This window comes from Hyaena hyaena, unplaced genomic scaffold (genome assembly GCF_003009895.1).
Source record: "Hyaena hyaena isolate Hyena2069 unplaced genomic scaffold, ASM300989v1 scaffold_132, whole genome shotgun sequence".
In the NCBI taxonomy this organism is placed as follows: Eukaryota; Metazoa; Chordata; class Mammalia; order Carnivora; family Hyaenidae; genus Hyaena; species Hyaena hyaena.
Window position 1 is genome coordinate 598,278 of NW_024080764.1, and position 24,276 is coordinate 622,553.

Consider the following 24,276-nt stretch of genomic DNA (forward strand, 5'->3'; position numbering starts at 1 on the left):
TTTGATCTGAGTTAGTAATTGATTGTAGAGATGGAGATGAGTAGACTGATTTGAGAAATAGGGGAAAGAAAGGGAGGTGTCAAGGAAGCCTGGTTTCTACTTTGCATTATTCATTGAGATTGGATGGCTAGATAAGATCAAGGTTTGGGGCTCAATTAAATTAAGCCTTGGGCTGTTGCATGTGAGAAATCTTTAAAAAATTTACATATTAAGTCTATCCGTGACAGCAATATGGTAGGAATATTAAAAAATATGAGTCTTGATCCCTGTTTCAGAAGTTATAATCTCATTGGAAAAAAATAAAAGTACAGACACAGGAAATATTTAAATGATATGTACACTCAGGACTTCACTTATTAAGTAATACATAAGATGCAGAATGTAGGCCCTCACCCAGTGTCCTTTTTCATTTTATGTTAAATTTAATTATTTAAACTCAGTTATTTAACATTTCATCTTTGAAGTGTATTAAATATTAACATATAATGGTTGGTATCTAATGAAATTTATTCAAATTCTGGGAAAGTATATACACATACATACTTTTCTTATTTAGGAAGATATAAAAATCTATCTAAAGAGCAGTTTCATCATATATTCGAATATGATTTCCATTAGTGCACCGAATAGGCATTTTAAAATGTTGACTGATGTTAGTTACAAAGGAGATTCTAAGAATCCATACCATTAGTTGTAATGCTCTACAATTCTCTTGCACATTCCTCTGCAAACACAGGCACAGAATGGGGTCTGTACAGATAGGATGATGGTTTCGGAGAGCATCTGTAGACAAGGGATTTGAAGAGCAGAAGGGATTTGAAGAGCAGATGGGATTTGTACGGGCAAAATTTAAGCAAGAGCACTTTCTTAGTTGAAGGCCAAAAGGATTCAAAAATTGGAAGGTGTGGTTAATGTGGACACCAGAAAGATTAATTACTGAATAGGGTTGGCAGGGTAGTTAGATTTATGCCTTATTCACATAGCAGAGCTTTAGCCTAGGCTTTTGAACTAAGACCCTTAACTGTTTCCAAGTGGTAATATGAAGATATTTCATCAATTCTTCTACAGGCTCCCGTCTTCGTCAGGAAGATTTTCCACCTCGCATTGTTGAACACCCTTCGGACCTAATTGTGTCCAAAGGAGAACCTGCAACTTTGAACTGTAAAGCCGAAGGCCGCCCCACACCCACTATCGAATGGTACAAAGGTGGGGAGAGAGTGGAGACGGACAAAGATGACCCTCGATCACACCGAATGTTGCTGCCAAGTGGATCTTTATTTTTCTTACGTATAGTACATGGACGAAAAAGTAGGCCTGATGAAGGGGTCTACGTCTGTGTAGCAAGGAATTACCTCGGAGAGGCTGTGAGCCATAATGCATCGCTGGAGGTGGCTAGTAAGTAAAATGGGCTTCTGACAGTGGGAATGGTACATTGGGATTATTTGCCTAGAGAATGGTAATAAACAATCTAATCTGTATCCCAGGCTTTACCTGAGGAAACCTTCTAGCTTTCTGTTTGAATACAACCCTCTACCTATGTATTTTTTAAATATTTTTCATGGTTGCTGGTTATTCCAGCTAAGTTGAGATTTGCACACAGTTGTTGAACCATTTTACTTTTAATTTGGAACTGCTTTCTCTTGAACATTTTCACTGAAATCGATTTAATTCCTCGCCTTTGTTGCTTTTAAGTATACTGAATACAAGTATGTGTCTATAAAAACAGTAGGATGGCGTATTTTTCACTTGTCTTCATTTGGAGAAATACTTTCAACTGGTGGTATAGATATGGTTTTAAACTGTTTCTAATTCTTTCTAATTCTTAGAAGTATATTAATACTTTTGGTAAACTATAGCTAGAGAAATGTATGTATGTGCCTCATTCTTTATTATTTGGGCTATTGTAGTGCCCTCTGGGAGGAAAACTTGCGTATGTTATCCTCAGGTAATTAATGGTTTAGTTTATTTACACAAATACCAAAGATAGCTCATTTGCAATGACCTCAAGAAGAATCTGTTGACTAATGATTAAATTGTCATATCTAGAGTCTAGGTGTGCAATGTGTTTGAATACAAATTGGGCTTCTCTTATTTCAATAAACATTTAAGAGGTAGCCAGAGAGTCTCATTTCTTTGAAGGAAGAAAGAATCATTCTGTGTGTGTGTGTGTGTGTGTGTGTGTGTATATATATATATATAATATATATACATATATATATTATATATATATATATATAATTGAGAATTACATAGCGATTGGTTGGAAAGACAGGTGAAATTTAGATCTCTAATTCACTTTAACCACATAAAATTACAAGTGAAACTGGATACATAACTATATGCATATTTATGTATAATATTTTTCAAGATGATTGATATTTTGATAGGATTTATGTTCAGAATTTTAATGATATAATCAGCTTCATAATCTCTAACATTGTCTCCAGCATTCAACTAGAACTGAGTATATAGATCCACAGATAATTATGCAATTATACAAAGATTTTAGAAAAAGATTTTCCAACTTAATCGGGTTATTAATGTGGAATCAGCTCCCAAGAATTTAGAGGAGTTGATCACACTCGTAGAACTAGGTAGTACTTACAATGAGAGAATGCTAAAATTGTCTAATACAAGCATAAAACTTAATTAGATAAAAATGCAAATAACCATTGAAGACTATGACAGCACTAGACTTTCCCATTTTTAAAACATTTACTTGTAGCTCAAGCTATATTTCTCTATTCACATTAGTGACCATAAAATTATTGCTTTAATTCCCAGTGATTACCAGTGAAAAATCTTCGAACTACATCAGTGAGATGTATAAAATCTGTAATCATAGCAGCAGGCTATTTTTTTCTTTTTTTTTTTTTTTAATCCCAACTTTAAATGTAGTGCAGGCAAAAGAAGTTTAAATGTTTTTATAAAAGGATGTATATATATTTTTTTTTTTTTTTTTACAAATAGTTTATTGTCAAATTAGTTTCTACATAACACTCAGTGCTCATCCCCAAAGTGCCCTCCTTCATGCCCATCCCCCNTATATATATATATATATAATTGAGAATTACATAGCGATTGGTTGGAAAGACAGGTGAAATTTAGATCTCTAATTCACTTTAACCACATAAAATTACAAGTGAAACTGGATACATAACTATATGCATATTTATGTATAATATTTTTCAAGATGATTGATATTTTGATAGGATTTATGTTCAGAATTTTAATGATATAATCAGCTTCATAATCTCTAACATTGTCTCCAGCATTCAACTAGAACTGAGTATATAGATCCACAGATAATTATGCAATTATACAAAGATTTTAGAAACAGATTTTCCAACTTAATCGGGTTATTAATGTGGAATCAGCTCCCAAGAATTTAGAGGAGTTGATCACACTCGTAGAACTAGGTAGTACTTACAATGAGAGAATGCTAAAATTGTCTAATACAAGCATAAAACTTAATTAGATAAAAATGCAAATAACCATTGAAGACTATGACAGCACTAGACTTTCCCATTTTTAAAACATTTACTTGTAGCTCAAGCTATATTTCTCTATTCACATTAGTGACCATAAAATTATTGCTTTAATTCCCAGTGATTACCAGTGAAAAATCTTCGAACTACATCAGTGAGATGTATAAAATCTGTAATCATAGCAGCAGGCTATTTTTTTCTTTTTTTTTTTTTTAATCCCAACTTTAAATGTAGTGCAGGCAAAAGAAGTTTAAATGTTTTTATAAAAGGATGTATATATTTTGATAAAGTCACCTTTGATGATATGGTATTAATACCTTTCTAACTTTTGACACATTTATATTTAAGAATACTTATTCCCTGTGGAGATAAAATTAAGTTAACATTTGAAAACAAATTTAGAGAATCCAGAAAAATGATGTAGATGACCTAGGTCAACTCTTATTCTTGGTAGTTAGAAACTGAATACTAGAGGGAAAAACAGAGTCATTTTTTATTCTCTGAAATTATAAGTCCTTATAAATGAAGCGTATACCAATAGAGGTATACAAGGTCATATCATGTTTCTGGGTTAGTTCTTACTCTATTAAATTTTGATTATTGCCAGAATTTTTAGGAAAAGTTATACTTGAATAGAATGGCTAAATCCTTTCCTTCGAGATCTTGCCTTTCTTTTTATAATGTTTATTTATTTTTGAAAGAGCAAGACAGAGTGTGAGTAGGGGAGGGGCAGAGAGAGAGAGAGAGAGCTACACAGAATCTGAAGCAGGCTCCAGGCTCTCAGCTGTCAGCACGGAGCCCAATGTGGGGCTCGAACTCACGAACCAGGAGATCATGACCTGAGCCAAAGTTGGACAGTTAACCAACTGAGCCCACCCAGGCGCCTCTAGATCCTGCCTTTCAAAACTCCTTTAGTTTTACTTCAGATGATCAAGATACCCTTAAAGCACTGGTATTTAGAAAGCAATGTTTTTCTTTTTCTTTTTTAAATTTTTTTTTAATGTTTTACTTATTTCTGAGAGAGAGAGAACATGAGCAGGGGAGGGTAAGAGAGAGAGGGAGGTACAGAATCTGAAACAGGCTCCAGGCTCTGAGCTAGCTGTCAGAGCCAGACGCGGGGCTCGAACCCACGAACTGAGAGATCATGACCTGGGCAGAAGTCGGACGCTTAACCGACTGAGCCACCCAGGCGCCCCGAGAGCAATGTTTTTCTAATCTGGCTTTTGTGTAGCTATTTTAAAAGATATTATTGGTTTCCAGTTAAATTCTTTTTCTAGGCAAGACATTCCATTAATTTGTGGGTCCATTATGGGAAATGCTCTTCCAATCTTAGCCAACAAATATACCATCATGGAACTGAAACCAGACCTAAGTTCATCATATAACTTTTACCAATAAAATATTCAAATACATAGTCCCCAAATGCATAAGTGACAAATTTTAGTGTGATATTTCTTATTATGTCTCCAAAATGTTTCAAGCTCCAGAGAAAAAAGAAAATTATAATTGACTAATAAAATTTAAAGTACTTTAAACAATATTTTAAGTTAATACACAGTAACAATTTACACATGTATAAAGCCAGAATGTACAGATATATTTATCAAATATATTTGAATATTAATAAGGACAGTGTGATAACAAATATGTTTGCTAATGATAATAATTATTCTAAACCCTGAAAAAAGTTTGAGTAGTATTTGCTATCAACATTTTTTATCCTTGTTTAATTGCAGTAATTAAAAGCATGTTTTCATTTGGGTAAATTGTGTTATTTGGTTACGTAAGTTATATGGGGAAAAATTAAGTTCTCTGAGTTAAAATGGATTTTGTATATTTAAAAAACATTGGAAACTATTATTTTGTAAACTCAAGCTTCAGTGCGCTAAAAATAGATCTGCAATAACTTAGTTTACATATATTTCAGTTATTTATTTTAGGCAGTGGTTACTGTTAATTCACCATTCTAAAATATGTTTGTGTCCTAAAATGGAAAAGTGGACTTTTGTATGTTGCATAAACAACCAGGTTGTGTAGGGATAGGGGTTGGTCTGAGGAGGGGAGGTCTGGGGAACCATAGACTGTATTTGTTGTAGGTTAAATCTGTAAGGTACTGTTTTAGTTTGGTTTTATAATTTCTTGGAGAGTATTACTACTTTTTTTTTTTTCATATTTTCTTAGTGTAGGTACCAGAAGTTCAATAACTATTATTCTCTCCAAAGACATAGGAAGGCAAAGATTGCATCTTATTTCTTAGTGACCCTTTAGCCCAAAGTAATAGCATTAACAAAAAAAGTCTACAAGCAACACACGTTTCACAGCCCGGTTGTTGGTAATGCTTTTAAAAGCGTTTATCTGTTTCATTTGTCTTTAAACCAAGTTTTACAGCTGTAACAACAATTGGATTTCTTGGTTCCTAACAATTGTCAGTCTCTCAAACTTTGAGAAAAAAAAAAAAAGATCCTGAATGCCTTTTAAAATCTTCATTTCTGTATATAAATGATACCAGTTGTGTGTTTTGTAATATTTAATTGACATTTACATAATTCCCCCGAAAGAGTGAATTCATTATTTTTAGGAATGTTTATTTTTATTTTCTTAGTTTAAATGCCAATTATAATCTGCTTAGACCCAGCCTTTTGGTGCCTATCCTTGCCATATGAAGCTGTATCCCTTGTCCTTGAAAAATCAGTTTCAGTGCAATTAAAAAGTTGCCTCGCACAATTATAAAGTCTAAAAATTGGAGTGGTAAGAAATATATGATGGTCCTTGTACCTAAAGTTTCTTGGAACTATTGGAAGTTTGTCTCCATAAAGAAAAAGAATTTTTTAGTCACAGTTGTATTTTTTTTTCATTTAGCTTTTCTTCTCTTTCTTTGCAAACCAAGAATGATATATCTTGATGGGGACGTTAAATTGGAAAATTTAGGAGATATTTGATGCTTGTTGTTTCTAAAATTTCTGAAAACTTCACTCTATGAAATTCAATTTCAAACTAAGCTCTCTAAAAGGGGTTTGCAAGCAGTATTTTCTTATTTGTCTTGTATTAGCTCTATTCAAGAGTCCACTAACTGTTTAGGAAAATATTTTATGGGTCCATTCTTCTATACCCACCATTATCACTCACTAAATTTAGAACTCCATTTTATGCCTCGCACAAATTGATAGCCCAATTCTTAGACACAACTTATATTTCATAAGTAATTTGATCTTGGGTAATTGCATTGAATCTTAAGGAAGATTAATTTGAACCTTGACCCTCAAGCTTTCCATTGTAGAACATGGCCCTCTATGTCATCTGCTAAGCAGTGCACAGTAAGCATATGGCTATTTGTTTCCTATTTAAGCTGTTTTCTCTTGAGGAAAAGAAATTCCCTTCAGACTCGGCAGACATCTGCTCGCTGTCTTAGCAGCAAAACCAGGGAACTATCAGGAAAAAAATCATTTTGTTCAATTAATCAAAGATTAAGTCTTCCCAGATTTTATTAACTGGGGTACATTTTAATAGTAATTACTTTGTGGCAAATGTTTATATTTTGAGGTAATATTTTCCCATGGTTTTCAATATATCATGATCTTTTTGTTGTTATTATTATTAAATGATACTGCTTAAAGTGATTTAGGTTTTGACTTCTCCAGTTTTCCTCCTTTGGGTAAAATGACAAAGTAAATTGACCATGGACGCGTAGGTACAATAGAATGCATTCCCAATTCTGGACCTTGGAAGATCGAAGGATTACTCCTAGAGGTGAAATGGTTCACATGAGCAGGTGGAAGTAGATTATGCCAAATAATTTAAAATATTGATTGATTGTGTGTGCGCACACACACACAATATGACCTCTGTTATGGTCAGGCTTATATTGTAGGATTATTTATATAATTTATACAAACGCACACAGACATACACACACACATTGTTCCCTGATAGACTAGACTTTTTATCTTTGAAGTTGAATTTGCTGTATATTGCATCTTTAATTGGGGCACCTGGGTGGCTCAGCCAGTTAACTGTCTGACTCTTTTTTTTTATTTTTTTAAATTTATTTCTGAAAGAGAGAGACATGGTGAGCAGGGGAGGGTCAAAGAGAGAGAGGGAAACACAGAATCCGAAACAGGCTCAAGTTTCTGAGCTAGCTGTCACCACAGAGCCCAACACGGGGCTCGAACCCACGAACTATGAGATCATGACCTGAGCTGAAGTTGGGATGCTCAACCAACTGAGCCACCCAGGCACCCCAGCTGTCTGACTCTTGATCTCAGCTGCGGTTATAATTTCGGTTTGTGGGTTCAAGCCCCACATCAGGCTCACATGCAGAGTGTAGGCCCTATTCTGGAGTCTCTCCTCTCTCATTTCTCCTCCCTGTGCACTCTCTCTTCAAAATCAATAAATAAAATCTTTAAAAAAATAAAAAATGTTCTTTGTTTCTCTAGTTTTATTTTTTTTAACTTGCCATTTTCAGGTGCTTTCACCACATTCTAAAACCTTTTTTTTATCTTATTTTTGTTTTCATTATTCAAAGAAAGAATGTTAAAGAGTTGTTTAGTTTAATGAGTTTTTAATCTTTTACTTTCTGGTCCACTTATATTCTAAAATGAACTGATTTATTTGTTTCAAAATTGATTCATAATTAAATGAAATTATGCATATAAAGTGTAGCATAGTGACTGGCACACAATTAGAAACCATAAATTATAAACCATAAATGTAATTGTTGGTGCTATTATTTCCATTATATTTTTCCCTCTTTACCTCTATTAATGTCAGTTACTAAGATTCTTTTGTGTAAAGGGGATCTGGATGAATCTGACTTGAAAAATGGACTCACTTCATTTTAAACTTAATGAGATGTGGGTCAGGGCACCTGAGTGGCTCAGTTGGTTGAGTGTCTGACTCTCTTTTGGCTCAGGTCTTGATATCAGGGTCGTGTAATTGAGCCCCACGTCAGGCTCTGTGCTTAGCATGGAGCCTGCTTAGGATTCATTCTCTCTCTCTCTCTCTCTCTCTCTCTCTTTATTTCTCTCTTTCCCTCCCTCCCTCTTCCCTGCTCACACTCTTTCTATAACATGAAATAAAGTAAAATAAAATAAAAATGTGTGTTAATATACTACAATGTAAGTACATGCTTCTGTAATTAAATTTTCTTAAATTAACTTCTGGTTAGGTATGACATGTGTTGAATATATGAAATTCTACCTTTTAAATTGAAATCCATGGTATAAGAAATTTACCTTTACCTTTGAATCCTCAGTGCTAATGCAGGACACGCAATAGTGTTGATTAAAATCATTTTTGTTTTCAGAGACAAATGAAAAATTCACTTTTATAACATTTACAATTGGGATAACATTCATATTTTTCCTAATTAAATTTATATATTTGTTTACTTAAATAAAGAAGAGGGAGGTATTGCTAAGTTCTATGACATTATTATGTTTACTTAAAGACCTGAGTTTTTACTATCAGTCAGAATATATTATTTTGTTGTTGCCTGTCTTAGTAAACTTGTGCTGCTGTAACAAGAATACCAGGTACTGGGTGGCTTAAACAACAAAGATTTGTTTCTCAGAGTTCTGGAAGCTGGGAGGTGGAGATCCAGTGCCAGCATGGTCAGGTTCCGGTGAGAGGTTTTTACCTTGGTTTCCTCACGTGGTAGAGAGAAAGCTCGGGTCTCTTACCTGTTGCAGGGACACTAATCCCATGCTGAGGACTCTAGCCCCATGAACTGTCAAACGCAGGTTACCATCAGAAGCCCCCATCTCCAAGTACCATCCTACTGGGGGATTAAGATTGAAATGTATGAATTTAAGGGAAGGGGAAAGACAAAACATTCAGTCCGCAACCACCTTTAAATATTTGTAGGTTTTTGTTCTGGGATTTATAGTTACTTTAGCATATGAAGTAACTAAGAAATAAATATCAGAAAATCAGAGTGAAAAGAATCATGTAATCTCCATGATGTAAGTAACAGGGCCATCAGACCACTTGTTGCGTCCAAATATCACACTTAATGGTGTTGTAAATCAAATATAGACACATTATATCTGCAAATGAATGTAATATAAATCTTTTGTTGGGAAAAGTAAGAGCAGCATCCTTTAGGTGTTACATTAAGAGAAAAGATAGTTGTCATTTTCTTTTGAAAGAACATAAAAATTCTCTTTTTTTCGGCGGGGGGCGGGGGTGGTGGTGGTGGAGGGTGTTAATCATTCCAAAGAGTATTTAATATGAAGTATGAAGGCAGACATCTGTATTTAATAGTCCACGTGAGAGATAACAGTGATGATGGGCACAAAAAGAAGGTTTGAATTTCAATGAGTATTCAGTGGAAGAGGGCAAAGTTTGCTGACTATTTGAGTGTGGGTGTTAGGGAAATTGGCTGTGTCAGAGAGTGTACTATTTATTCCTCAACAACCTACAGGTTATTTTGTATCTTAAAACCACTGCTAGTTAAACAATTACTTTATAGGCTCAAGGTATGTATTCAGTTGACTTCTTAGACAAACTTTTTACATTTTTTCCTTCATCTCACATAATTGTTATATACTAATATTTAGTAGAAAGTTCTTAAGAGTAGATGCACATTATGTATTTCCTTTTCTTTATTCCCAACTACAGGTTAAGTAATGCGATTAATAAGCTTGCAGAGATCATTTTTACATAACTAATTTGGAAAATTTAATGATCCTAACTTTGGAAAATTCTATTTTATTTTTGATTACAGAACACAATTTCAAAGTACATGTTAAATTACATGTTCTTGCAATATCATAACTGAGAGTTAACTACTGTTGAAAGTTGGGTAGGTATCCTTTTAGATATCCTAAGGTCCCTTTATGTTCTCTGGGAAAAACTATTCACTATTTAATTAATATTCAGTCTTTTCTTAGGTAGCCAAAAAGGTTTTGGGTATGTTGGAACACATAACTGTGTGATAAAGACTAATTGGAAACGTTAGCTCTCTAGGCTGGATATGACAAAAGAGCTTCCTTCTGCTATTAGTAGATCACCATCCTGGACAAGATTCAATCCAGTAATCGTGGGGTTAGAGGTTACGTATACCATTACCAGTCTCATGAACCACTCCCTTTATTTTCTCAAAAAGTAGATGGAGTTCATATGTGCTGAAAAGTACTAAGATGATTTTTTTCAACACTAGTTGATACTTAGAAATAAAAGTCCCTTGAGGCTCCCAGAAAATCAATTCAGTATTTAGTTATTTATAGGAAATTCTTGGCAGTGCCTCCTCCTATCAATAGTACTGTCTGTAAGAAATATTAAAATAACAAGATAGATCTTGTTACCACTCCAATCTTATTATCATATCATTTCTCCTTGTTAATGATCCTAATTTACTTTAGACTTAAATGCTAGAAGTCTTTCCCACATACACAGACCAACTTGAGAATCATTAGTATGTATTTCAAAACTAGTGACAAATTTGATAAAACATACCTAAACCTTTTTAGTATGCTTAATTTTAATTAATACAATATAAATTATCTTAAGCTGTCACTAGTTATCAATTTAAATTTTTGGTCAGGTGATAATAAATTACTGTTGCATATTTTGGGGAACATAAAAGTTCTCTGTTTCTTGTTACCCAAAATGGGCATTAAAAATGTTTTTAAGGGGCGCCTGGGTGGCTTAGTCGGTTAAGCCTCCGACTTTCGCTTGGGTCGTGATCTCGCGGTTCATGGGTTCGAGCCCCGCGTCGGGCTCTGTGCTGACTGCCAGCTCAGAGCCTGGAGCCTGTTTCAGTCTGTGACTCCCTCTCTCTCTGACCCTCCCCTGCTCACGCTGTCTCTCTCTCTCTCTCCTAGAAATAAATAAAACATTTAAAAAAAAATTAAAAAAAAAATGTTTTTAAACAGTCAGAAGTTAGGGGCACCTGGGTGGCTCAGTTGGTTAAGCATCCAACTTCAGCTCAGGTCATGATCTCACAGTTGGTGAGTTCAAGCCCCATGTCAGGCTTGGTGCTGACAGCTCAAGCCTGGAGCCTGCTTCAGATTCCATGTCTCCCTCGCTCTCTGCCCCTCCCCAGCTCGTACCTTGTTTCTTTCTGTCTCAAAAATAAATAAAACACTAAAAGAATTTAGAAAAAAAAGAAATTAAATAAATATGTGAAGAATAAAAAAATACAGTTTATCCCAAAAAATTGTTTTTTTTAAAGTTTTATTCATTTTGAGAGAGAGCAGTGTATGTGAGTGCAGATGGGAGTGGGGGAAGAGAGAGAGACAGGAAGAGAGAATCCCAAGCAGGCTCTGCACTGTCAGTATGGAGTCCAATGCAGGGCTCAAACACACAAAGGATGAAATCATTACCTGCATGGAAATTGAGAGTCAGATGCTTAACCCACTGAGCCACCCCGGCACCCCCAAAAACAGTGTTATTCTTTTTTTCCCCAAAATAACTCTTTCTTGGCATTCTATTTAATTGTAGCTATTCAGTGTCAAACAAGAAAGAAGTGGAAATTACAGTATAATGGGGAAAGGGGAGGAGGACAGAAAATAAGCAACTAGCTTACAGATAATTTTATTGGTAAAAATTGTGATAAGTGCCAGGAAGAATTGGGGTGAAGCTGAGAAATGAAATACAAGTAGATGTCACCAAGACACAGAGCAAAAGAAAAGGATTTCAGACAGAAAGAACGGTGCATCTAAAAGGCCATGAGAAAGGATAGATTTGGTCCTAGTTGAGAAAATGAAAGATGCTTAGTACGGCCTATGAGTAAGGGAGACAGCTGGGAGATAGGTGGAGTCTAGATCATACATGGTCCTGTAACCAGCTGAATGCTGTTGAATTATATGTTCAGTGCAATGAGAGCCACAGAAGGTTTTGGGGCACTGGTGGAGGTTACATGATCTAATTTATACATAAAAAATGTCACTCATGTGATACTTGAATGTGATATGCATAGAGAATGAGTTGCAGAATGATATGGGGAGACCAGTTAGGAAGCTCCTGCAGTATTCCAAGCAGAAGACGATGTCAGTGAAGCATGTGGTAGTCATGGAGATGCTGAGAAAAGCAAGGATTAGATTTGAAGATTGAAGACTTGGCTTAATTCTGAAGGGTGACACACGAGAGGCTGAAATTTTTCATGAGATACAATTATTGGAGATGGCGAAGTCCAGGTCAAGTCCATGACCGTGCGGATGGGATTGAGAGTTTGGATTATGTTGTTATCTTTTAATGGCTTTCGTAATTGGTATACTCAGCCCATCACAGTCCCCTAAAATCATGTTTTCTCAGCCTATATGCTTACTGTCCTGTTTCACTGGTCACTACCTTGAAGTCATCTCAAGCGTCATCTCCTTTGGAGGTGGTTGACCCAAGTGCCTAGCACCATTCTTGGCACGTTGCAAGTAAAGTGATCTAACGTGTAACCCAGAAATGTTTTATTCCTCCCATGGTGAACATGATAAAGTGTCATAATGCCACTTCAAGGAACCGTCTAATCTATGCTTTTCACTCATTCTCCACACAATCTCTTTGTAAAGTCAAGCAGTTCACGTGATCTCTAACACTTATGTGAAAGTGCCGTACCTAGAATGTATTCACCAGGTACTATTTCCCTGGGAGTTTTTCTTTCTTTCAAGGTTCTGGGATATTTAAAAAGCTCTTCTGGGGATAACATTACTCAGGAAATTTAGCAGTACTTGAAGGGTTTTTTTCTGACTTTACCTTGAGAAAATCTACAATTCCAAAATAAGATCTAACTATCTTTACTTTCTCTCTTTCTTTTTGGATATGGAGAAGAATACACAGAACGTATGTTCTGTAAAGCAGAATTATTTGTATTCTTGTACCTTGCCAGTAGTATAGCATACTTATATGTAAAGCCGTAATCATAGTCCAGTAGATTTATTTATATTTAATGAAGCAAATTTGATGAGAAATCAAAGGGAAATTATAGCATAGCAGTGTTTTGAATTTCTTATTACAATCATAGGCTTCAGTCTGTGGTTAATGAAACTTTTTTTAAAAAAAGCTTAGTTAAAATTAACATGTAAAAACCAAATGGAAATCTGGACACTACAACCAGTAAGTAGACAACATATGAATAAGAAAGAGAAGAAACCTGGGGCCCCTGGGAGACTCAGTACGTTAAACGTCTGATGATCTTGGCTCAGGTCATGATCTCACTGTAATGTGAGTTTGAACCCCACTTTGGGCTCTGCACACTGACCGACTTTGAACCTGCTTGGGAGTCTCTCTTACTCTCCCCTGCTTTTACACTGTCTCTCTCAAAATAAATAAATAACCTCAAAAAAAAAAAAAAAAGAAGGAAAGAAAGAAAGAAAGAGAAAAACCCCATGTAGATAGTAATGCTGTGTCTAGCTATGTGGAGAAGCAAACTCAGGTGTGGGAAGGATTGGGAAGCTTTTAGTCAAAATGTGGTTAGCAACCAGCGGTGTTGGCATTATCGGAAGCAAGTTAGAGATGCTGAATGATGGGCCCCACTGCAGACCAACTGAATTAGACCCCGTAATTTAACAGTATTACAGTGTGAGTCCTGTAAATTCAAATTTGAGAAGTGCTCTTCTACCTTGTGCTAAACTAGAGTTCGTAGACCCCTGTTCATCTCCTAGCACCAAAAAACAAAACAAAACAAAAAAAAACTTTTGAAATGTAAACCCAATGTGGTTGATTTTTGTTTGTGTATGTGTGTTTTTTTTTTTTTTTTTTTTTTTAAGAGAAGCAGGTAGAACATGATTTTTGGTGAGTTACACTGGGTTTCTAAACCAGGAGAGAGGGCAGGAGAGAATGGAGAAAGGATATTTAGGAGACTAGTAGAGATAGCAAGTCAGGGGCAGAATTGGAGAGAGGGAAACACATGGGAAGAGAAGCCCAAAGTCCACTGAGGGAGACGCATCCAGAATAACAGGAGGAGAGACTCCCGGAGACACAGCAGGGGGAGACAGGGGAGAAGGGAGGAGGGAAAGTAAATAGGAGGCTAGGGAACAAGACAGACAAGGCGAAAGAGAGAGAGATGTAAGCAGAAGAAAGGTAGAAAGAGTATGTGGTGGGGGTGTGGTTACGGTAAGGATGAAACTTGGAACAGTAGAGAAATACATTTGCTTACATGCAGAAGGAAAAAAAAATGTTGGCTACGTATGAATATTTATAGGCAGTGGGATATTAAACAGAGAATAGGACACTCAAACCTTTATCTGTATCCATAACATTGTTTACCGAGAAGAGTAATGCAAAAAATCTTAGGTGTTTTTAAGTAAATTCACAGAAGGCTATATTTATTTAATCCGAAAGTGAAATGCTATGTGTGTATATATGTATATATCTTTTATACTTTACATTTTCTAGAATGAAAACTACAGATAACAGGAATTTATTAATAAGAATAGAACTATGCTGGAAGGGTCATTTAATCTGTTCCTCTGACTTTTAGTTTCAATTATCTAAAGATCATTTGTTGTATTAAAAGAGGTTCAGAGCCAAAGATTACCTAGCTTCCATCATCAGTACCCCTTACGTGCATCAGCATATGTTAACACAAAGTTATTACTTTAATTTACTTAAATTGTATTCTGTAGAAGTCTCTCATTTTACATGCTAAGTGATAACAGAAAAGCCTTTTTTTTTTTTTTTTTAATGTAGCAGCTCATATGTTTGAAGATAGTTATTAAGTGGGGGGCTAATTTTTAATAAATTATATCTGATGTTTAATTTAGGTTTCTAGGTATAATAGAACAATTTTAGTCTCAGTCTTTTAGTATTTCCAAAGTGGAAATTATAGCTTTAGTAACATTTTAAGTCATATTTAACCTGAGGTCTAAATTGAAGTTTTAATAGTGCCTGTGACATTTTACACTTGTCAAAAGAAATAAAAGTTTATGACCAAGTTATTTAATATGCCTGAATGGGGACATTTTTAATCTTCTCTGGTAAATGATGGAGTAAAACTTAGAAGAAAAGCCAGATAGTTAAAAAGAAAATGGGAAGGGACATCCCTTCCCCCAAAGGATTTATACTGTTTCTCAGTCTCTATCACCCTGTATCTCTACCACATAACACTGTACTTTATCTAGATTGAGTCACATTAAGTTACCATTTTATCAGATCCTTATCTCTGTCAGACACCAGAAAATGGATTAGGAGCCTGTGTTTGATGTAGAAGGACACTGAGAGCATTTTGATCACATAACTCAGCACTTGTCAGAGCTTACCCAAGTGACTTCCCTTAGTTCTAAAATGAAAATGTACGACAGGTTGTAACCTTGTTGAATCTTGCTTAAGGGAATTCTTGGAAAATATGATTATAGCATATTTTCCTTTGGGACTACCTCAGGAAAGAAAATAGCAGTGAGCCAGGAATTCCACAGGAGAGGAGAAATATTTTTGTGGCTGGTGAATTGAGAGCATGTTGACAGGTGCCTTTCATTCCTTTCCTCTCATCTTTTGCCTAAATCACCAAAAACTAAAAACTTGAATTCTGTGGTCATACTCTGTAACACTGGGATGCAATAAAGTCAATTCCTTAACGTTTTTCTTTTTCCTTTCTTCCCTTCCCTTCCCTTCCCTTCCCTTCCCTTCCCTTCCCTTCCCTTCCCTTCCCTTCCCTTCCCTTCCCCTTCCCCTTCCCCTTCCCCTTCCCCTTCCCCTTCCCCTTCCCTCCCTTTTCTCTTCTCCTCTTCTCTTTTCTTTTCTTTCTTTTCCCCCTCCCTCCCTCCCTTCCATCCTTCCTTCCTTCCTTCCTTCCTTCCTTCCTTCCTTCCTTCCTTCCTTCCTTCCTTCCCCCAATACCACTTAAGTCTCTGTTCTTTCTGAGCTAGTTGGTTGTAATTCTTTAAGCCTCCCTCAAGATTTTAATCAACGCCAGGTGAATAACCATACATTTCTTATGTTCAATTCCAAGAAGAGTTTGTCTTGTTTGAATATAATGGGTTCCCTTAATCCTGTACAAACGTGTTCATCCATAGTACATTGCAGACACTTTTTATAGTTACAAAGAGAATTTGTACATATCTGTTTTATACAGATTTGCACACATATAATTTGTATGGAATTATTTACAACTAATTCTGTCCTTCATTTTTTTCTCCACAAATGCAGTAAATGTTTTTTTATGACCTTGGTGAATTTACTTAACCTCTTGATGCATCAGTTTCCTCACCTGTAAAAAAGGAGACATTCTACTTTCCTAAGAGGGGTTTGAGGAGGATTAAATAAGCTGATATTTAGGGGCACCTGGGTGGCTCAGTCGGTTAGGCGGCCGACTTCAGCTCGGGTCGAGCCTCAAGTCGGCTTGGAGCCTGCTTTGGATTCTGTGTCTCCCTCTCTCTCTCTGACCCTCCCCCACTCACACTCTGTGTCTCTCTTTCTCAAAAATGAAAAAAACATTTTTTTTTAAAAAGTTGATATTTACAAGGTGCTAATTAGAACTGTTGCTGGTGGACAAAGCATTGTGTAAATGGTAGCTGTTGTATCATGTGCTGTTTACTATGTGAGGCTGAGTACTGGGTGAACTCCTTCCTCTCTGTGGCTCCAAAGACTATTTCTCTTCATTTTAGGTAAGTAAACAAACTAATGCCACAGATGCTTACGTTCAGACGAGTTTTTTGTTCCCAGAGTCAATCATCCTCTTAGACATAAGTGTACTTAAAATCCATATAAATATTTGTGAAATGATATATAGTCTTCATATATCAGTGCATGCATGTCTTTCATGATAAATGCATTTTTGAGGGCTTCTAGAGTTATTGTCATTGGCATGGTCAGCATTCAAATATTTCATTGTGGCCTTTCTCTAAACTTGCTCCAGTGAGGCATTTCTGTAAGCTTTTAACAAAATACTTTGTAAAATCAGTCTTTAAACAATCTTTTAAACATATTTCTTTTCTACAGGACTTTTGAGGCTTTAAAATATTAATGCATCCTAAGAAACATGAGTAGGAGATCTAAATTACTACAATTCCCACATTTATATGAAATGCCAAAATATATTTTACAGAAAACAATTTGTTTTCTCAGAGTGCATTTTAGATGAAAACTAGCGTTTGGTATTTTGTGGGTGGTTGTAGGATTTCTAAAGTATCTGTGCATCTCAGGTTCAGGTCTGTGGTTATTTATTTACATGGTTTCTTTGTTTCAAGAGCATAAGAGTAAGAATATGACATACTGTTCTGTGTTTTTCTTTTTCTACCAGGGATGTTGTCTTCTCCTACATCAGTATGTTGAAGGCTATGACAGGGGACCATTCAGTATTCTCCAAACATAGGCAATTCAAATATGGTGTTATACCAAAACTTTGCAAAGAGGTGCTTAGCACGACCGTGTGTGGCCTTACCCTTCTCTCTCACTAATATCCTGTTACTGTTAATAGTCTTGACCTCAGCTTTCCAAACTTTGCTTTCATATCCATTATAGGATATGATTTACCTCTTGCAAGCATTTGACACAATTGATCTCCTTTGTGAAATGTTCACTTTCCCACAATTCCATGGCACCCAGCTAGATCAGGATTACATCCTGCCACATGTAACTAAAGTCAGGCGATTTAACAGACAGGTTTAAATTTGATTCTGGAGGAAGGCTGCACTGCAAAAGTATGGCAGAAGAAGCCATCAAGAATCCTGCTTCCTTCTGTTTTTCTGCTCTGCCAGCCTTGGTATGTGGCTTTCTTCCTTGTGGTTACAAGCTGGTGGCTGTACCTCTCAATATCACCTTTCTGTGATGTACTAGAAGGAGGAATAATGGAAAATATCAGCAGCTCTTTCACCCCCCCCCCTTTTTTTTAAATCAAGACAATAAATTTCTGGAACTCTCACTCCATAGAAGTATATTACATTTCATTGGCTAGAACTATATCACATGACCACCTTTCCTTTCAAAGATGTGTGGTGTTCATAAACAAAATTCAAGGGAGTGAAATGGAAGATCTGACTTTATTAAGTGATTCATGAATCAGGCAGCATTCCTGTAGCAAGTAGAAAGATGCTCCCAGGAGTACATCAACAAATGGAAGGTTGTTATAGGAAAGAGGGTAAGGCCAGGAGTTATTAGCAAAAGAAAAGAAAGGATTGTTTGAGGCAAGGTCACCTTCCATCAGGGTAAGGGCAGGGGGTCTTATCATACCACATTACCTCATCTTCCTTTGGGGAAGGGAGAGGGCCCTTGTGACAGATGACCTCATTGGTGTTGACCAGAAATTTTCAGATTTATTGGCTTAAAATTCCATTCCCAGAGAGGTTGAAACTACAATTAAGTCTTGCTTTGCTGTCCTGGGGGCAAGTGACTCCACCTTGAGGCTGTAGTTTTGTTTGTAGTAAGAAGTGTTTTCTTCCCCCAAATTTGGTACTTTGTTAAAAGGAAGGACAGAGAATGGATGTTCACTAGGCAACTAGCGAGGTCCACCACCTACATGCTGTTGACTTTCTTCTTATTTATCTAGCCTAGTCTCGGCTTATAACTGAAATGTTCAAGTTCCTGGAGTGTTTATTCTTCTCTTTTGGCTCTGCGGTTTACCCTGGATGAAGGTACCTAACTCTTTGGATTCTGCTAGGACTGTTGTCCTGACTCACGCCCTGTTCTCTTGTCTGTAGCACGGACCTCCACACTTAGCTCCACACTTAGCTCCGTTTGGAGATCCTGGTAGTACCTCCAGCACGAGACTTACCATCTTCCTTTCCATCCCTGCCCTTCCTCTTTTTTTTTCCTAGCTGTGAAAAGGATACCACCACCCATTGGGCTCTCCAGACCAGACACCTGAGATTAATTCTTTCTTCCTTTCTTTCTACCTGTTCATACCAGTTGATTCTCAGGCCTTGCTGGTGATTTATCCTAAATAGCTTTAGGATTTTTCCACTTCTCTTCATTCCTCTCACTGTTCTTCCAATTTGTGTCACCATTATTTCTCAAGTACATAATTGTTATACTCTTTTGCAAAAAATCTGATCTGTCCCTCTTGATTGCTCACTCAGACATTCTCCCATCCCCTGAAGACTAAACTCTTTAAGATGATTTGCAAGGATCTGTGTGATCTGACATTGGTGGCCTAGAACTCACGCTCTCCTACTCCTGTCCCTTTGATCTGGAGGAAGAATTATTGTTTCGGAGTTTCAGAGCCATCTTTTACTCTTAGCCTCCTTTTCTGCTACCTGAGCTAAAATCAAGAGTGGGACCCTTAACCAGTTGAGCCACCCGGGCATCCCTTGCACTTAATTCTGAACACTGTGTGTAACTTGTACCTCATGCATGTCACAAAGGGAGTGTCATTACTAAATTTCTGTCAGTAAACAATTCTGTATAATTGTCCCCACCAACCAACAATAATGAAAAAAAAAAACAAAAAACTTGTCTTTATATTCAAAGGTGCTAATGTGCAATTTGGCATTTTGTTTCCCCAGTAGAAATGAGAGATTACATACATTATCTATCATTTTCAGCATGGTGTGTTTTGTGCCTCACTTTTTTTTTTCTGTTTAAAAACTTTTTTCCCCTAGAATCAATTCCAATGGCAGTTGACTATATCTGTGACTATATCTCAGCTAATTTTTCTGAGAAGAGTTTCAAGTGTAACATTCATTTATTTAATACCGTATTCTGATCATTAGCTCAGAGTATTAAATTTATTATCCCTTAAACAGAATGAAATTAAATTTTGGAATTTAAACTAAATAGGGGATACTTGCAGAGATATTGAAAAAGAAATATGTGTATTATTTCAATAGAAATAAGCATCTTCTCCCCCCACCCCGAAACAAGCTATTCATTAACACTTAGATTTAGATTTAAACAGTTAATTTTTTTGCAATTTATTTATTTTTGAGACAGAGATAGAGCATGAGAGGGAGAAGGGGCAGAGAGAGAGAGGGAGACATGGAATCTTAAACAGGCTCCAGGCTCTGAGCTGCCAGCACAGAACCCAGTGCGGGGCTCGAATCCACGAACTGCGAGATCATGACCTGAGCCGAAGTAGAACACTTAACCAACTGAGCCACCCCGGCGCCCCTTAAACAGTTAAATGTATAGCTTAAAACTTTATATCAATATACTGCTTGAACATCAGTTGTGAGGCATAACCGCAGAGAATACTTCCAAAAACTTCAGAATTTAGGTTTTTCTCTTATAATGTTAGATATAAAAATTAACAGAATAAAAACTTTGCTCTGAAGATCCTCCAAGGAGAGTATCTAAAGATACTCTGTATCTAGGAGTTTGGTTTGTCTTTCTCTGTCTCATTTATTTCACTTTATAATGCCCCCAAGATCTGTCCATGTTGTTGACAGAATCTCCTTTCATTTTATGGCTGAGTAATATTCCATCATGTGTGTATGTACACACACATACAAACACACACACACATACACCCTTATACAAACATACGCCATATTTATTTTATTTGTCCGTTCATAGGTTGTTTCTGTGTCTGGGCTAGGGAAGTGCTGATATCTTTGTGAGGTAGTAATTTCATTTCCTTCATAAATACCCTGAAGTAGAATTGGTGGATCTTACAGTAGTTCTATTTTTAATTTTTTGAGGAATCTCCATATTGTTTTCTATAGTCGTTGTACGGACGTGGTTCCAGTTTTAAAGAGATGTTTATTGAAGTCAGAAAATAGACACACACAGTCAAATTCACACACAAACACACACAGAAAATATTTATACATGCTGCTTTGGATTCAGTTTAAGCTTCTTTTTAATGTTTTAAAAAATGTCAGATTCAAATCTTTTGATTCTTAGAAGTAGGGTTGAAGCATATGATTTATTCATGAAATTTTGGCTAGGAAAAATATGAACAAAGAAACTCTCTTCCTCTATTCTTGCCATGAAATACTACAGTCACTGTGATAATTAGTTCAATGTTATTGTGGGTTATTTTTTCTTATAAATAATTTATATTTTAGTTTGCCTTCATCCTTTAAAATGGCAATGCATGAAATTGATATGGTAGAATTGTACCTTTGATTAATATTTAACTTAAAATTATTTTACAGATTCAAATTTAGATATTGCTGTCACATTTTAAGATGCTAAGTGTGTATTAGAAAACTTGAGTATACATGTCTTTATGATCACTCACTGTTTTATTCAAAAGCACCATTTCTACAGTTTATAAAGTAATATATTTTATAATATGTAAATAAAGTTTCTTTTTTTGTCTCAGTAATAGAATTGGTTGTTAGAATCACTTCCTCCCCCTACCTACAGGTCTCTCTATAGTGAAGGCCATATCCCTATAATATTAAAAATATAACATGTACCTGTTGTAAATGAAAATATTTACCAATATGAAAATACATATTTGAAAATATAAGTCACTAAATCCACAGAATACTGGTCAAGTCTCTACTTTGTCCATTTATTTCTGTCATTCACATATCTGAGGACCTTGGGCAATCAGTTCGCAATGAAAGCTGTTGAGTCCCTGATGCTCATGTAGGTGAAGAGGCCAAGGACCTAGAGGAACATATTTCGTAGGCACCTTGAGTCGATGAGTGGAAGTGATGGCTTGAAAGAAGATTAATTTCTTCTGGAGCAAGGAGTACTATCTTATTCCTCTGTTCCCAGTCCCATTATCTTTTCTACCCTTCAAAGGCTTTTGATTTGGTACACAGGCAGGGGCTTCCGTAGGGCGGAGTTACACATGTCTGGCAAAGTTTGTTCTCCCATTCAGCTCAGGAACTTGGACTCTGTCCAGTGGTAACCTTCCATGCAATGTGCATCCTCCAGGAAAAGGGGGTCTTAATCCAGCCCTTCGCCATTTTTGCAATAAATGACTTACAAAAAATCCAAACAAAGAAACAAACATACAAAAACCAAGATAGGGTTGGGATCATGTGATTAATGTTATACATTTGTTTACCATTGATTTCCATTCTTGCTGTGTCTGCTACGTAAGGACAAGGAGCTTGTCACTCTTTATAACTGCTGATCTAGAACAATGCCTGGCAAGTCTCTGAAATGTTTGGTGAATGGATGTTATGTAAGTTTAATGCTTGGAATTGATTTTCTGGGACTTTCCTAAGGACCTGATAATAACCTCCTAACCCCTGTGACTTCATTTTCTTATCTCTAAATAGGCAGTGCTGTTTGCTATCTTACATAATAATTGCATAATTGGTTAACTATTGGAAAGTAATTTGGACCAGTCAGAGATAGGCATTATATGGATAAGAAGGGGTTATCATTACTAGTTAATCAATGCTGTCCTCAGAACTTCTGATATTTCTTATGCTTTTGCAAAGCTGTATAATCTTAGTATCTGGAAGAAAGTCAGGCCTTGGTTCTATGAAAATAAAAAGAAGAGAGGAAGAGGGAGCAAAGGGAGAGGGTTTTAAGTTCAGTTTACTATGTTTTATTTACTGTGATGACCACGTCTATGAAACTTTCCTTAAAATTATGCTTTTTCGGGGTGTCTGGGTGGTTTAGTCAGTTAAGCATCCGACTTCAGCTCAGGTCATGATCTCATGGTCTGTGAATTCGAGCACTGCATCAGGCTCTGTGCTGACAGCTCGGAGCCTAGAGACAGCTTCAGATTCGGTGTCTCCCTCTTTCTCTCTTTTTCTGCCCCTCCCTACTCGTGCTCTGTCTCTCTTGCTCTCAAAAATAAATAAAAACAAAAAAAATTAAATACTGCTTTTTCATGAAACTGTGTATTTTTTTATTGACATTTTTCATGTTTTTAGCTGGGAACTGTGGATTTGCATGTTCAGGGGAAATTAGTGAGTAAATGTTGGCCATGATCATATTTCATATTTGCCAGGGATGATAAGCTGCTTTCAGAAGTATAGAGATTACTTAACTAAAGTCTTAGGGGCACCTGGCTGGCTCTTTCAGTTGTATGTTCAACTTCAGCTTAGGTCGTGGTCTCATGGTTTGTGGGTTCCAGCCCCACGTCGGACTCACCTCTGATGGTGTAGAGCCTGTTTAGAATTCTCTCTCCTGCTCTGTCTGCCCCTCATCCCAGTCAAAATAAATAGACATTATATGTACATATATATGTATGTATGATGTATGTAATTTAAATTTTAAAAAATTAAAAATGTAAATCTTAAAAAAAAAAAAGGTGCATCCCTTTATGTTTTCCCAGACATTTCTGCTCGGTGATCTGGGATGTAGAGGTGAGAGAACTGTTTCTATAAGGGATGATCTGTTTGTTTTTTATTTCTGAAGGACAACGATAGCCTTAGTTTTGGATTATATTCTCACCGCATTCTTTTTTTTTTTTTAATGTTTATTTATTTTTGAGAGAGAGCCAGAGCCAAAGCCAGAGCATCAGTGGCAAACGGGCAGAGAAAGAGCGAGACACAGAATCCGAAGCAAGCTCCAGGCTGAACTGTCATTATAGAGCCCAATGTGGGGCAGGAACTCCTGAACTGTGAGATCATGACCTGAACCAAAATAACCCGCTTAACTGACTGAGCCACTCAGACACCCCAGTCATAGCATTCATTCTGTTGACTAGCCTTACACATGCATTTAATCATGTGGAAACCTAGTTTGTCTTTTATGTATTTTTAATTCATTAGATGGCTAGAGATCATTTCTGCTTTTTAAATATGTGCGGTATCTTCCTTTTATCTGATAGTTGTTTGCAAATTTAACTGTGCCAGCTTTTGCTCCCTGCAAGTGAACTGTTACAAATGTTGTATGCAAATATGCCCGATTTATCCTGCCACTCATAACGCTTTTCTTTTTATACTAATGTCCCCCTAATTCTGACTTTTTACAAGGTGGATTTATTTTGAGAACAAAATCATATTATTTCAGAGACATTCCATTTGGGAGACTTATTGTGCTATAGAGAATCTTTCCTTTC

The 24,276-nt window shown here is 36.2% G+C and overlaps 1 protein-coding gene across 1 annotated transcript in view; it reads left to right on the plus strand.

The window, feature by feature from the left end:
* Positions 1 to 24,276, plus strand: part of ROBO1 (roundabout guidance receptor 1) — a 404,959-nt gene that overhangs the window by 69,738 nt on the left and 310,945 nt on the right. The window contains exon 2 of the mRNA XM_039237973.1: positions 1,069 to 1,395. Within this exon, the coding sequence (XP_039093904.1) occupies positions 1,069 to 1,395 (327 nt within the window). The remainder of the gene's footprint in view (positions 1 to 1,068; positions 1,396 to 24,276) is intronic.